The 16,306-nt window shown below is 32.3% G+C and overlaps 1 protein-coding gene across 1 annotated transcript; it reads right to left on the bottom strand.

Annotated features, from left to right (window-relative positions):
- Positions 1-2,830: 2,830 nt before the first annotated feature.
- Positions 2,831-6,482, bottom strand: LOC118060501 (cytokinin hydroxylase). Its single transcript, XM_035073727.2, has 4 exons — positions 6,031-6,482; positions 5,618-5,847; positions 4,589-5,197; positions 2,831-3,504 (listed from the first exon to the last, which is right to left on the bottom strand). Exons 1-4 carry the CDS (start codon positions 6,326-6,328, stop codon positions 3,079-3,081), a joined length of 1,563 nt encoding a protein of 520 aa, XP_034929618.1. The 5' UTR covers positions 6,329-6,482; the 3' UTR covers positions 2,831-3,078.
- Positions 6,483-16,306: the final 9,824 nt, after the last annotated feature.

Here is a 16,306-nt window from a genome sequence, read left to right as displayed (position 1 = left end):
GAAATTGAGGTTGAAGAAAAAATAATTTAATGTATTTAATTAAAATGTTTTTGAAATTGAAGTTATAAAATAATTTAAAAAAATATATATTAATATTGATGATTTTTAATTTAAATATTTTGGATTTAACTATTGCTATTATATAATGAAATAAGTCATACTTTATATAAAATATTTTTTATTATTTCATGAAACTATCTACAATTCTATTACCTATAAAATACATTTGACAAAAATTATAATTTTTATAATTTTTTGAGCGTGTAATAAAATTAGATAAAATATTATCAGATATAAAATTGATATTACAATACAGGTGAATTTAATTCATTTTATACTAGTTTTTTGAGAAAAAAATATTATTCATATCACTCTCCAAGTAAATTTAATTTACTCTAAACTAGTTTTTTTTAAAATGTTAAAAAAATTAACACAAAAAAAAAGTTCACGCAATGCAATTTACTCGTGAACAGTGCAAGTGAATTACACTGTTCACTTAAAAAATTCTCTTGCACTGTTCATATAAACAGTGTATTAATGTACATTGTTCATGTTAACTGCACAATTCATTGAACAATGCAATTAACATAAACAGTACAAGAAAAACAAGAATTCCTTATTTTTTTTTAACTGCGTTTCCAACACAAAAAACATGTGGGATTCATAAACAATAAATTATTATTATTTTTTTATTATCAAATAGATGCAAACTGCATTATAATTAAAATGCAGCCTTGTAATTAAAATGCAGCCATAACCGTGTACACAAGTGTAAACAAATGTCCTCTAAATCTTGACCTGTGCTGGATTTCCAGACGATGGGTTTGCCTCTTTATTAATTTGGACGAGACTCGGAATAGAACTTAGTATATTTTTTTCTACGAGTACCAAAACGTATGCAAGTTTCCAAATGCTATGCAATCAAGTCTACACGATAGGGTTGAGTGGGAAAATCGATTGCATGCACCAGGCAAGGGGATGGTTGAAGAAACTAACAGTAACTTAGCATTCGTCATCATGAAGGGGTGCTTTTCATTATAGACCTTGACCAGCAAAGTTCTTCCTTGAAAATGATACTTTTCATGTTCCATCGATAAGCTCCAAATATTTTCTTATTCTATATTTTGTATTTCTTACTTGTCCTATAGGCTACGTCAAGCTTAATGGTGGAGCCAGCCACAAAGATGCAAGACAAGTGGACTGCCCTCATGAAAAATTCCGGCAACCACGAAATCGACGTGGAGAGAAAAATGACGGCGACGGCCTAAGAGATCATATATATATATATAGCCAGGGGCGGAGCAAGGAAAAAAATTTAAGAGGGGTCAATTTATAATTTAAAGGGGCCAAGAAGTTGTGTTTATTAAATTTATAAATATATATAAAGGTCCCTCCGCCACTGTATATAGCCAATATGCTATGAAAATGGGAGCAAGGTTGTTTGAGAAATTAAGGGCAATGCAAATCACTCTGTTTAAAATCAAACCGTTATGTGGCCCGCGGGGTACCCTTTAGCAGGCTCGTCTCCCCTAAAGACACCCTCGAGGCCAAAAAAACTTGGAAATGAAACTGATGCTAAGAATTCTAATGATGGGTGTTCTCAAAAGGATTTGCTAGGGTTATTGCTCCAAGATCATCGTGCGTGTAGACTTTCTTCTTCTTGGTGGCCACGAGACCACAGCATTGGCTCTATAGATCATGGACATTGCTGCAGAGTGGCAAAACAGATTGAGAGAGGAGATTAGAGAAGTTGCAGGAGATTAATATTTTCAAAGAAAAGGATGCTCGAATCTAAGATATGGGCCATGATAACTTAATTACTCCTATATACATAGACACATAAGAGTTGATGTGGTTAGCAGTCATAATTAAAGAAAAATATTGATGTTAAATAATATAATATATATTATAAATTCTTTTCTTGACCCTTTCTTTTTCAAACAAAATTCTTTTCAGAATGAGAATTTTAGAGACCAGAAACATATGGCATGGTCCAAGGGCGTGCTTTATATATATATATATATATATATATATATATATATATATATATATATATATATATTCAAGAAAAGGAGGCTCGAATCTAAGATGGGCCTTGTCGCCTATGTATTGGAAGGAGAATTTCTGAGAAACAAAAAATAAATGGAATGGTCTCCTTTGACTGTTCCAATTTCTTATACCACGTGTGTTTCAGCACTGTTGAGTCTGATACCGCGGGAGCGTTGACTTTAAAATTTAACTGTGAAACTATCAAATAGCAGGTGCTTGTTTGTTCATGGCAGGGCCACATATAAGAATTGATGTGGTCAGCAGTCATAAAGAAAAATATTGGTTTACAATTCTTTAAATGGTTTTGGAAAATATACTGTTATAAATTCTTTTTCTTGACCCTTTTTTTCTCAAACAGAATATTTCTTTTTTCGATGTAGAAAGAAAATTTGAGAGAAGCAATAAATAAATGGAAAGGTCTCCATTTACTGTTTCAATTCCGTGTGTCATGTGTCTCAGTACTGTTGGGCCTAATAAATTAAGGGGTTCAATCCGATAAATTTATTTTGACTTTAAAATTCACAAAATCTGGGGACTGCCTTCCAGCGAAGTGCCTTAGTGATGTTGTGGACTGCTAGCTATTAGCATTTTCCACACGCAACATCGATCCTATATATGTTAGAACTTGAGGGATATATATATATATATATACAGGCTCGCTAGGCGATATATCCTTTTCGTTTATGTATGTATCTCCACATATGAAGTTCACATGCATGTAATAGACTCTTTGTTGGATCGATCAGTCATTTTTCCTCAAAAGAATAAAAAAATTGTTTATTTGATGATGTGAACAATCCTTTGAGATTTACAGTTTCTGAACGGGTGGAAAAGAACATTTGAATGATCAATCATGGCAAATAAAATAACCAGGGACTCATAATCTATGTTCCAGCTACGTTATTCATATATCTTCTAATTAAGCCACAAGATATATAAAGCTTAATTGGCATGGATGTATCCTGTGGTTTGAAAACTCTATACGTACATGACCTAGCTATACATATATATATTGGCAAGAAAAGGAGCCTAAATGGGCTGGAGAATGAGTTGCAGGCCATTGCCGGGCCTTAAGGAAAGCAAAATAGCTGGAGAATGACTGTATGTTGGAGAGACAGAGAATGAAAACCTAGTGAGAATCAAGGTTAGCACAATCTTATACTCCATCGCTGTCAAGTTCCTGCCTATGCACATTCTTCCTCCAAACCCGAAAGGCAGAAACCCCATCTTGTGTCTGCATCCGCCATACAAGTCATCCTTGAACCTCTCTGGTTTAAACTCGTTCGCATCTTCTCCCCATAGTTTAGGGTCATGGTGCATGGCTACAACATCAATCCACATGTTGGTCCCATTTGGTATTAAGAGGTCATTTACTCGAATATCTTCTCTAGCTTGCCTCTGCACATTAGGCGATGGCGGGTAGAGCCGTAAGACTTCATTCATCACCCACCCCATCTGAAATGCATTCAAAACAAAAGAAAAGTACATTAAAAAATGTGCAAAATGTCAAATTCAATATTGTATGTATCTGTGCTAGCTGGAGAGAATTATCTTAAAAGCACACTCTCCGCGTCGAGGTGGTGTCTTCGTACAATTTCAATAAAATCTTTATGGATATTAATCCTGAGACTTATGCCTAAAACCTCTTAAAAAACCATACTTTTTAACCATTAAACTAACTTCTTAAAAGTTGTTTTTCAAATACACCGAAGAAGGCACTGTAACAGAGATGATGACGCAAATGCATATGTAAGCTTGTCAAAGCCATTATGTGCATTGGGGGTGGTGGTGGACGGTTAGGGGTATGCTGTCAAAAACACTTTTGGCCAGTCAAAACCATGGGGGCTTAGCCATGTCCAGGTGGGAATAAAAAGTGCCACTTCGCTGTTACGTGTGTCCCTCAGACATGCCACCTTAAGTGCCCAAGAGGTGGGCGTGTGGACTAAGACCTTCTTGTATTTGACCTAGACCATCTAATTACAATTTGGTCTCTGATCAGACACCAACCTCAATGGTTTCTAACATCAATCTTATATATTCAATCCCCCTCTCTGCAAGTTATTCTTATTGTTATGGCTACGTAGCCAATCTTAGATTCGAGCTTTTAAAAAAAGAGAATTATTGTCATAGTTTAGAATATATAGCGGCGCCTAGCTATATATATTGTTAATAATTAATTTGGATGCTCTAGCTAGCATGTAGCTAGCAAGCTCATGGCAACTAAGGAAAAAAGGTGTTGTGATTTAGTTGGAGTCACTGAGGTGTGCCTGTAAATAAATGAGATGCATGTAAATTTTACGTATAGAAGTACGCAGCAAACATCTTTTTGTGAGTGCATGGCCCCTACTTATAGTCTACATTCAATTATTCATCTATCCATTTACATACATATAAGGGGGATGATCGATGGACTCTAGCTTTTACCCTAAGAATTTCAGATGAAAGAAGTATTAAACAAAGAAACAAAATCATGTATAGATCATGCATGAGCATAATCTGAAAAAATGAGATTCAGCTAGCTAGCTAGCATCTTACGTACCTTCTTCAGTCCAGCAACCTTCGTGAAATCAATTTCTTTATCTCCTGTAACTTGTCTAATCTCCTCTCTCAATATGTTTTGCCAGTCTGGATGCATAGCCAAAAGCAGCAATGTCCATGACAGAGCCAAAGCTGTGGTCTCGTGGCCACCAAAGAAGAAAGTCTTGCACTCATCGACCAATTGCCTTGTTGTTAACATCTTCCCTGACATTCCATTCACACGATCCACTTGGAGCAATAACCCTAGCAAATCCTTTTGAGGACACCCATCATTAGAATTTTTATGAGCTTTTATGATAGATAAGAGGAGAGCATCGATTTCATTTCCAAGCTTTTTGGCCTCGATGGTTTTTTTAGGGGAGATGAGCTTGCTAAAGGGTACCCCCACATAACGGTTTGATTTAAACAGAGTGATTTGCATTGCCCTTAATTTCTCAAACACCTTGCTCCCATTTTCATAGCTTATGCCAAAGCTTGCCTTGGCTATTATCTCTCCGGCCGTCGCCGTGATTTCTCTCTCCACGTCGATTTCATGGTTGCCGGAATTTATGAGGGCAGTCCACTTGTCTAGCATCTTTGTGGTGGACTCCACCATTAAGCTAGACATAGCCTGGAGGACAAGTAAGAGATAAAAAAATTTAGAATAAAAAAACCCTCGGAGCTTATCAGTGTGGAACAGGAAAAAGTAATCATTTCGAAGGAAGAATTTTTGTAGTCAAAGTCTATAATCTAGCTAGACCAAATCAAATCACGGTGAGATAAAGATTGCACCTTTTTGACAAATTACGTGAAATTCCATCCATCCATTTACTCTATGAAGTTTATACGACCACCCAAGAACATGAAAATGAAACACATCCTTTTCTATTTATGGTAAGGTGATCATGTACATTAACACACACTATTATGTTAATTAGTGAATAGTCGATGCCACTATTTTTGGGTGCATTCTTTCCACAAAATTCACCATTGAAACTATCTGATTTACACACATAGAGTTAATTAAAAGAGAGAGATGGTATAAATGGACCTTCAAGTTGGCTGGAGAGAATGCAGGAGTGATAACATGGCGGTGGCGAACCCATTCATCACCTTCAGCCATGACCAAACCGTTACCAAACATGGGTTCTCTATCATGTTTAAACACTCGAGGCTTTCCCCAACTCTTGCCCATCACCCCTGAAGCCATTTCTTTCAAGAAATCTGGGTCTGCTATGTACAAAAATGGCTCTGTACCTAACCAGTATATGAATACTTTCCCTACAAGGCATCAAATGTACACATATTATCATTCGTGTTACATATACACATATCTGTATACTTGTCTTAACAGAAGTAGCCTTAATTCCTTGCATAAAGTTGACACACACGGCAACAAATGTGAAAATTGCGTACGTTAGAAGACGAAAAAATTCAGAAGAAGAAGAAGGTCATGAGTCTTACCATGAGACTTCTGCCATTGAGAGAAGTAGGGAAAAACTGAAGAATGAATATCATTAGAGATTTTTAAGGACCCAGAAGAAGAAGAAGAAGAAGAAGAAACTGTTGCTTCCCTACTAATCCTTTTGATTTCCCTATGATTTCCTAAAGGGAAATTTGGTGTTGGACCTCGAAACCCATTTTTCCTTAGCTTCATATGGGCCCTACCAGGCAAAATCCAGCAAGAAAACAATATTCTCCATATTACGTTAAAAAAACTACCAAGAAAGGAGAAAATAAGCACTTGAAATAGCACTCCCATCTCTCTTATCTTTCACGCAAAAAAACAAGCAATTAAAAGCAGTGTTACGATATCTTCCAAGGCAGAAGATATAAATCGCACTAGTGTTTCTTGTTCTAGCTTTCGTATTGATAAGAGAGATAGAGGAAGCAAGAGGGTATTTATAGATGGAGAGGAGAGGCTTCAGAAATGTCGGAGATTTGACTAGAGAAACTACATGCCCCTTTACGTAGTTTAAGTTTGAACATTCTCTCTCCCTCTCTTTTCTTTTCTTTTTTTTCTTTTTTTTTTGGCGATTTTTCCAACCTGCCTTCTCGTTGATTTGAGGCTGTCAAATTTCTAGTCTCTCTTCTCTTATTATTCCTAAGTATGAAATTAAGAAAATCTGATGTGGAAACATCACTACTATTCAAACGAATTCCTCCTCTATATGTTTTCCGCCTTTTGGATTTTTGACCAAGGCTGCAGCATACCTACTCTTGGACTGGATCGCAACCCCGTGTGTGCCCTTGATATTTATCAGAGTTTCTTTTTGTTCATTAACCGCTAGTTTACACTTCAATCAAAAACTAAATTTACGTTTACTACTATTTTAACTTTTAAAAATATATTTTTATATTGTTAATGCATTAATTTCAAGAAATAATTTTTTTTTTTTATCTTAAAATCTGGACTTTAAATTAAAACCAGATCTATTTTATAATTAAGGAGAAAACTAGAGAAATGGATTAGTCGATCTTCTCATTTTAATATAAATGGTATATCTTTGACTCAATTAAAAAAATATTTAATATTAAAATATAATAAAAACAATTTAAGAATACCTTTTTGACCATAAAAATCAAAAGTGTCTCTAACTTTATATATATAGATGTTATGTATTTGAAGGTTTCTTATATGGTACTGTCACCACACAATCCAAGGGATAAGATTTATAATTATTCCGAGTTTATTATTATTTATAATTAATGTATTTAATTATATATATGGTAGTCATGATCGATACCATGCAAGTAAGGTCCTAAATGATTCTAAATTATGACAAGAGAAAGTACAATTATAAAGTAAAAAAAATCTTCTGCGAATCACACACAAAAGTTGATAGATAACAATGTTGAAGTATTGCAATGATTTTATTTTATTTTATTTTGATAAATTGGGTAATTAATAGCCAAAATATAATTAAATGCTGAAATATTAAAGGATTTTTTAAAAAAAACAAAAATAACTCAGTTTGAGGATATTATGGTTCTATAATATTTTAATAATATCGCAGTTCAAAACCGCAACATTTGATACATGTTGCGTTTCAGAACCACGACATTAATTTAATGTCGCATTTCTAAATGGCGACATCTGATTCAATGTCGCGTTCAAAACCGCAACATTCTTAAGGAAACTATTTTGAAAAATAATTGGATATTTGATAAAATAGTTAGACAATAGCAAAAATGGTCAAACTATTTTGACTACTATAAGGTTTTGGGTCATTTTCATGTTTTAAGCCTGAAAAAATTTATAGAATTAAAGTATTTATAATTTTATCAAAACTTGAATAAAGTTTATCTGTAGAGGAATTATACCCAAAATTTTATCCCTCTTAAAAAAACCTACAAACCTACAAATAATCACAATAACCGCAATCAATAAATCCTAGCTAAACTCAATATAGTCTCATATTTTATAATCACAAATAGCCTAAAAAATACAATACACACACATTCATGCATGCAAAATGAATATAAAATAATTTAATATTCAAGTAATCGTAAAATATATAAACATAACTCAAAGTCTGTGTTGTCTATTGGATGATCTGGATTCATCAGCAGCATGACTAAATCTAGCACTTGCTTGAGTGACCTCGTCCCCTTTCATGTCATCATCAAGAGTTAGTTTCTTTCCAAAGATTTCAAGTCCAGTGTGATAAACATTTAACCATCAGGACGCTACGTTGTGAACTTCGCTTTCTTCATCAATATTATAAAGATAAAATGCGGCTTCTTGACCATCCCGTAACAAGAAACCAACATAATATTCATAAAATATTAATGTTAAATTAAAAAAATAAATACATAAAACTCAACAATTAACATTTATTAATCATAAAAAGACTTTATTACTTACGTGATGTTGAATCCGTTGGATATGTTACTCGTACTACATATATTCAGGTGGAGAAACCTGCTCGAGATTCGAAGTTATGATTCGTCGTGTTATACCCATGTATCAAATTATATACTCCTCGTCAGTAATCAAAAGATACATCATTGTAAATATCTCATTTCTTTGTGTATCTCACTATGATGATATTATAAATAATTGTTTTTTTAAAAAAAATATTATTTTAAAACATTTTGAAGCAAAAAAATATTTTTAAAAAAATAACTATTATCGAGCTTGTTTGGCATTGTGGTTGCGGTTACTTTTCAAATAACTTTTCGTGTTAAAATGCATGCCAATGATTTTTTTTTATTTTAAAAAAATTATTTTAGATATAAGTACATCAAAATGATTTGAAAACACTAAAAACATATTAATTTAAAGTAAATAAAAAAATAAAAATTTTTAAATTTTTTCAAAAAAACTTTTAGAATGCAGAAACAAACAGGCTTTATAAGAAAACAAAATTACCGAGCTATTTAGAAATAGAATAATATTTCGTTTTTCTAAAAAATAAAATTAGAAAAGAAAACTTGGGACTTTATCTTCTAATAGAATACTCTAATTAATAGGACTTGATTAGCTTAATTGAAATTAATTAGTGAGTAATTAAAGCGGTGATTAATTATATACACACACACAATGTCGTTTTGTGTGCCAAGAGACAAGCTCGTTAGTTACTAGGATTTGGTCCCTGATGGACATATATAAATATATATATATATATATAATATATATATACCTATGTTCGAGCATCCCAGATTTCATTCTTGAAACTTGAAAACATATATACCTATGTAGGCTATGTTTATTAAAATATTATAATTCCAAAGTCATCGATCAAAAGATCAGATTCTCTCTGTTTATGTTTTTTTTAAGGTGAACAGTGTAGAGTCAGAATATCTTTAATCCACCATCAACGATCCAGGCCAAGTGTGGATAAAATTCTCTTGCTTTCTTCTTCTTATAGTTTTTTTTCCACCAGTACTGAAAGCTGATTTTTGCTGTCGTAATTGGATGCCTAAATTAGTTATGTCTTTTTTTTTTTTTTTTTTTTTTTTTAATGATTGAAGACCTTGAATTTTTTTAAAAATTAACAGCTAATCTTTAAACAAAATATTATTATTTTATTGGTGGGCTTATACTTTTTTTTTTTTTTTTTTTTTTTTTTTTTGGGCTTATACTTGATTACTTTGCAGCTAGCAAGGTGTAAGAATTTGTTTCAATTTTAATAACTAGTTTAAAATTTTAGATTGAAAGAAATATAGTTTTCAATGAAGTTAGTGGAAGCTAGTTGCTTAAGATGGATGGGTAATTAATTTGACATGATATTTAATAGGTTTTTCGAAAAAATGGTCTCTTACAAATCATTAAATTTTCAAATAATTAATTTAGTGAATCACATCTAGAATGCAATAGAAAAATCATAAGAATAAAATAAAATAATTAAAAATACAACAACACAAAAAAATGATTTAGATAAATTTAATGATTTTTAACAATTTTATTAGCTTGATCCATGAATTTAGATAATAAACTAGCTAGATTCACCTAATAATTTCTCTCACGTTTAAAGTTAATTAGTCCAAGTCAATTCAATCATTTGTTTCAAATCAATGTTTCATATTTATTTATTGTTTATTTTCTATAAATTCTCACTAGCTTTTAACGTAATATAATATATTAAAGTTTTAATGGACAATAATTATGAATTTAAATTTTATTATCTAATTTAATTAATAAAATTATATAAATCTGTATAAGTTTTAAGTTTAAAAAAATTTTATTTAAAAAAATATTAAATTATATCTTGAAATCTCAATCATTTTTTAAATTTTAAATTGAAATAATTTTATAAATATGATAATTTTTTTTCATTATTTTTCACTTTTTTATTCACGAATCATAGCCCCACAGAAATATCAAACGATGAGAGACGAAACGCCCTACTTACATCAAGAAAAAGAGATATTAAAGAGGGGGAGGATTGCTTTTACTTTTATATGTAATTAATAATAATATATTAAAAAAATAAAAAATTAAAGAAGATGAGAACTGTTTTCACTGACAGGCCCATTGGATATTGAGTTATACTACAAATATTATGTAAGCATCTACGTAGCTAGTCTCTTAGGGGACAAAGAATTTGATTTTTGGACCGTCATCTTCCACTTCATGGGACAAACGAATGTGATTTTACATCTTTAATTCGGCTTTGACAACTAAGGAAAGGAGACCAGTAGGGGGGATCATTGGTGGGAGGTAAATAAAAGTTGTCCGTAGGCTTTGTAGTCACATTGGGTGGCATATTTTATATTTTAAATATTGAAAAGAAGGGCTGCCTTTGATTAATCTCTTCCGATGCCAAGAATTCTGGTGAAGCTGCGTTTGGATCATTTTTTTTATTTTAAATTTCAAGTTCATCTTGTCAAATCTGTCGTCGTCCTCTTTTTTGCTTCTATGGTGACACAGTGACCACAAAGGTGTTCGTGTTAATATCATGATTTTCATGCATGTGATTCCCTCAAGTATTCTCTCTGACTTATTTTCTACTTTTTCTTGGCCCTCAAGAGATTTTTAATCCCACCTGCTGCCTCTGTTGTCAAATATTGAAAAGAAGAAATAACAGGGAATTCAAAATTGATGGTATTGTTTGATGTGAGATATTGATCTTACTAATTACAAGCCATGAAGGGTGGCATCCACAGACCTCAAGATAATGGTGGCGACGTTGAGCTGTCACCAGAAAGTACATATGACAGCCAACAATGCCGGTTGCCGACATCTTATTAAACTTTTCAACGATGTTGTGATCTCCCCGACTTGATCAGGCCGGTGGGTTAATATGATGACATGTAAAAACTATGTTTTTATTTGTATTGGAAAACAAAAAACCAATTTAACTCAAGATTTAGATTACCAAAAACCGGTTTAAATTTAATTGAGAAAACAAAAAACCTACATCGCTTTATTTATTAATTTATTATAAGAAAGATTGAAATAATAATGTTCTAAATTAATATGAATCAAACCAATTTAACTCATGATTTAGATTATAAATGTGATGTTTTTCTTAACACCCTTAGTGTATATTCATATTAATTTGAATTAATTAGAGACGATAACCTTAGGAGCAACTAAATCCATCTTGATTGTACAGTGTCTATAATTAGAAACAAATTAAGCCATATATAGAAGCCCTATGCATCGATCCTTAATTATACAAGATCATTTGGACCGAGTCATCTATTCAAATGAACCAAACTTTTGTTAGGCCTCGTGATTCATCCAAGGAAGAGCAGCTAGCACTGATCGTAGAGGTTACAAATTTGCACACTTCACTACTTCCATCAATGGCCTTGCACTTAATTTATCATTCTTATTTACTCCTCCTCATATCTATCATGTGTCATGAATTAATCGTGAAATGATGGCATCTATATATGACACATATCTAGCAATATTGTTCCGGCCATGTTGCCCTACAATTTCCAAGCATTGTGACACGAGTATCATGCATGCATACGATGCCATTGACCATGATGGGCCATGCACATGCAGCCATATATAAAGCAGCATGACATGTTACCCATGGAGCAAGGGAGAAAACGTTCAAATCATGGAATGGGTGGAGAATAACACGACTATTAGAGCGAGCATGCGCACCATTATGTGTCAATTGTGAAAACAGTATAGTTTATATAAGAATTGTCAACATCGTGATTCTAACACGATGACACGTCTATTGCCAGATTGGTGATACATCAATATATTTCCCTTACATAACTCAAAATTGTCTGCCTCGATCCCTGTGTGCAAAGAGATTATAACATTTATCATGTGATGCCGGCTCCTATAGCCACTTAAGTTTACTACCTTTCTTAAAGCATGTGGGACTTTCCTAACAACTAGTTTCAGTATTTTTTTTTTTTTTTTTTAAGTGAGTAATATATATCTTAAATAACAATAATCAAGTGATAAGGAGTTAATTAAAAAGAGAAAACACTCCTAATATAAATTCTACAACTTGTATTTCTCAACCTACATGTAAATATGTGATCCATTAGAAACCTCAAGTTAACCGGAAAACATTCCTAATTTAAACTCTACGACTTGCATTTCTTAATTTACATGCAAGTATATGATTCATTGGGAAGGGAATCTCGAGTTAACAAGTTTTCTCTCATGGTGGGGTGGAGACAAGATAATAGCTTTTTGGGGGTTAGACAAAAAAGATCATCTCAATTTATCATGATTTTTCTCAATTAAAATCCAAGATTTTGTTCTTTTCCATAAAAACTGAGAATCAAGGGAAGATTTTTACAAGAGCACATGTCTCCGCTCATTCACAAGGACTCGATTCTACGTCCAAACATCACATACCAGCGGATGTGGTCACCATCGATCAGAGGTTCTCAAGAAACACAAACTTGTGAAAGAGTTAAAAGAAGGAATTCAAAACAGCGAAACACACATTGGCATGCCATGCAGTTTGCTTCAATGTTTGTGTAAAATTTGGCACAGACATGCACACGGCATGGTTTCTGCTTGCATGTGATCAATGGTGACATGACACAGCAGCCACCATGCCCGTTAATCACTTGACCCTAATTTGTCCAAGCCCAAATCTAATTAGTTGGGCCCATCATCATTTAACTAGGAGTTTCTTGAGTTTCATTATTTCTGAAAATGGATTCTATGGCCCAACTCTTTTCTCCTCTTCCTATTTTAAGCTAAGTATCCTTCCAAGTGCTGAGATGGAGTGCTCTCTCCACACATTTGACTGACACATCGGCACTAGTATTTATAAGAAGATTTTGCTCCCAACTTTTTTGGGCTAAGAGAAGCCCAAATTGGGTTGTGTAACCAAAAGTAAAGGGTGGCCTTTTTTTTTTTTCTTTTTTCTTTTTTCTTTTTGCTTTGCAGGGCCTACCTAGCTCTTTGTATCATCAATGGAAGAGGCAAAAACCAACATCAATGACACAGCACCAAAGAAGGGTGTCGTTTTGGTTTGCTTATCGTTCGAAGCTGAGTACTTGTGGCTGTGGGGAAAAGGCGAATGATTGTCGCAGTGGAATTAATTAAATGTTTGAAGAACTGTATGTTTGTTAATCCTCCCTAGCTATACATCTGCTAATAATAGTTTACAAGATCATGGGCCAAAATGACCACAGAATTCTCTTGTTTAGCTCTACGGGAGTTTTTCTCGCATTATTTCACGAATTAATATTATATATCATCATATTCGACTTTCGTAGACCTCTTGGTTCTCTTTATGAATCAATATAGGTTAACACTTGGAGGATCCAGACATAGTTGCTTAAGATTTAATTATGAAATCTTGTGATGTATGGTTAATACAGGGTTCATGGCTGATTACTTGGTTAACATAATTGTTTTATACCCAACAAAAACAAATTGTAAATTAATGAAAAATTAATAATTACTAATTCATACCCAATTAATTATATTCGATAAATAATGAGGCTTAATTGTATTGAGTAGTTGATGAAAGATATATACTTGGCATGATCAATTATGCACGCATACAAACTAGTAGTGGAGGAGTGCAGTCTAGTGGTAATTAACTGCATGGCACGGTCATTGGACCATGGTTCGACCTTGATACCAGGTTAGGGTTCTTAGGGCTGATCAGATCATGCGAGTAATTAGCGTGGATGGTCCAATCTCGAGTCATGTAGAAGATTCTCTTTCTCACCAGTAAGATAATTTCTGCTTTTTTTTTTAAATCAGAAACGAGGGCATCAAATACGTGAAAGAGAGGTGTGAAAGGGCAGTCAAAGTGGACAACCTAGTAAAGTTGAGGGAGAGAGTGATAAAATGATTTCAGATTTTAGCCATTTTGGCTAAAAAAATAAGAGAACATAGAAACCCCATGAGTATCAAATCGAGGGGACATATCGTTGTGAGATGGGGCATGGCCATGGCATTTTGTACGTGGGGGTCTGAATATGATGTCCCTTCAAATAGTTTCATGGCCTTAACCTAGCACCCCTCACATGAGAGAACGATGGCGTGCGTGTGCGTGTGCGTGTGTGTGTGAAGATGTCAAATCATGATAAATTTCCTTCTTTCATGTAACATGATGTGATATTCAATTTGATTTTTAAGATAGATTGGGATTCTTTTAACGATTTGTACATAGAATTAAACGAAATCTTTTACTATCATCGATTAATGTGGATCGATGGAGAGGTGAAATTGTCTAACGAGGATTATATGTGGGGTAGCATTGTTTAAAACAAGAAAAAAAAAATTGAGATATTCAATTAACAATGAAGTAGTATTCATTAAAGAAAAACCTAAAATATATGGGAAAAGTCCCATACAAATGTCTTGATTCATTGTGCATATTGAATCAATAAAGTTGTTTTTTTAATCACCTTGAGAAAAATCAATAGCCTTACTTTGAGTTATTATGATGTTGTTACATGTTTTATTAGTTATTATATATATATATATATATATATAAAAACCAAAACCCTGCAATGTTTGAGAGACATGTATGGCAGCTTACGGAGGTAAAAAACAGGCTTCCTTGGATTTTTTTATTCCTCATGGTGGGGTCTATTTACTTGAGCGATGATTGTGGTGCCATTCACTGTGATTTGGTTCTGATTGACTTTTTTTTTTTTTTTTTTTAATTTCATTGATTTTCATGATCTTAAAAAATTTGACATATAATTCCTTAATATTTTATTTTCAGATTTAGTTTTTATTTTTTCAATTAAAATTATTTATTTCAATTATTTTATAAAATTTATTTTTTTACGATTTTATCCTTTATCATATTTTAGTCGAACATATTAGTTTCTATTTTTTTTTATTTGCGATCATTTTCAAAATTGATTTTTTTTTTATGATTTCATACTCTATTATTATTGCTTTCATAAGTTTTTAACATTGATTTTTTGTTCTGATTTCATCATTTAACATTGAATTAGGTTTCTAAACTCGGGTTTAGAATTTAATGAGTTGTGCATTTGAAAGATTAATCCAATTTAGGAGATTCACCAAGTTCATTTGTTTTTTTTTAAGCCTTTTCTTTTCAATTCAATTATTTAATATTTGCTTTCTATAGGATTTTTTCAATAATTTTTAAAAATAACCCAGTTATCTTCGGTCTTTTTATTTTTCATTCTTTGTTAAATTTAGTATTTTTTAAAAAAATAAATATAATACCATTTCATTTTTTGCCTTCAATATTTTTGGTTGATTAAAATTGGGTTCCCTATTTTATTTCTATTTTGGTTTCATGAGGTTACTACATTTTCATGTCCTAGATCACGAATTTCATAAATTATCCATAGTTAGTCCGGGTCAATTAAGTGTATTTGTTTTTATGATTTCATCCTCCTTCATTGTTTATTGATTTTTTTTAGTTTTTTTAATTTAATATTTATTTATTTTTTATTTTATCTTTGAACATTAAATTGAATTTTTTAATTGAGCATAGCTCTAAAATTTAATGTGTTGTAAATTTGGGATGATAACTCGGATTTAGAAGATTTGTCATAATTTATTTTTTTAAAAATTTTATGTTTTTTTTTTAGTTTTGCCCTAAAAACATCTTATTGAATCAGAAATAAGGTTTCAATATTTTTTTTTTGGTTTTTTTAAGGATATTTTTCCTGATTGGAGATTGGATTTCAATTTCTTTGATATCTTTAAGTCACATACTTTTACCATGACATGACATGATGTGCTTTCAAGGTACACCGCCCTCAATCTAAGATAATACTGTTCATTTAGGTAATTATGTTAAATCCCCATGTTAATTAGAAGCTTCATGGATATCTGAATATACTACAATAT

The sequence above is a fragment of the Populus alba genome, chromosome 12, assembly GCF_005239225.2.
Source record: "Populus alba chromosome 12, ASM523922v2, whole genome shotgun sequence".
In the NCBI taxonomy this organism is placed as follows: Eukaryota; Viridiplantae; Streptophyta; class Magnoliopsida; order Malpighiales; family Salicaceae; genus Populus; species Populus alba.
The sequence above is the reverse complement of the archived record's forward strand: the minus strand, read 5'-3'. Positions and strand labels throughout refer to the sequence as shown.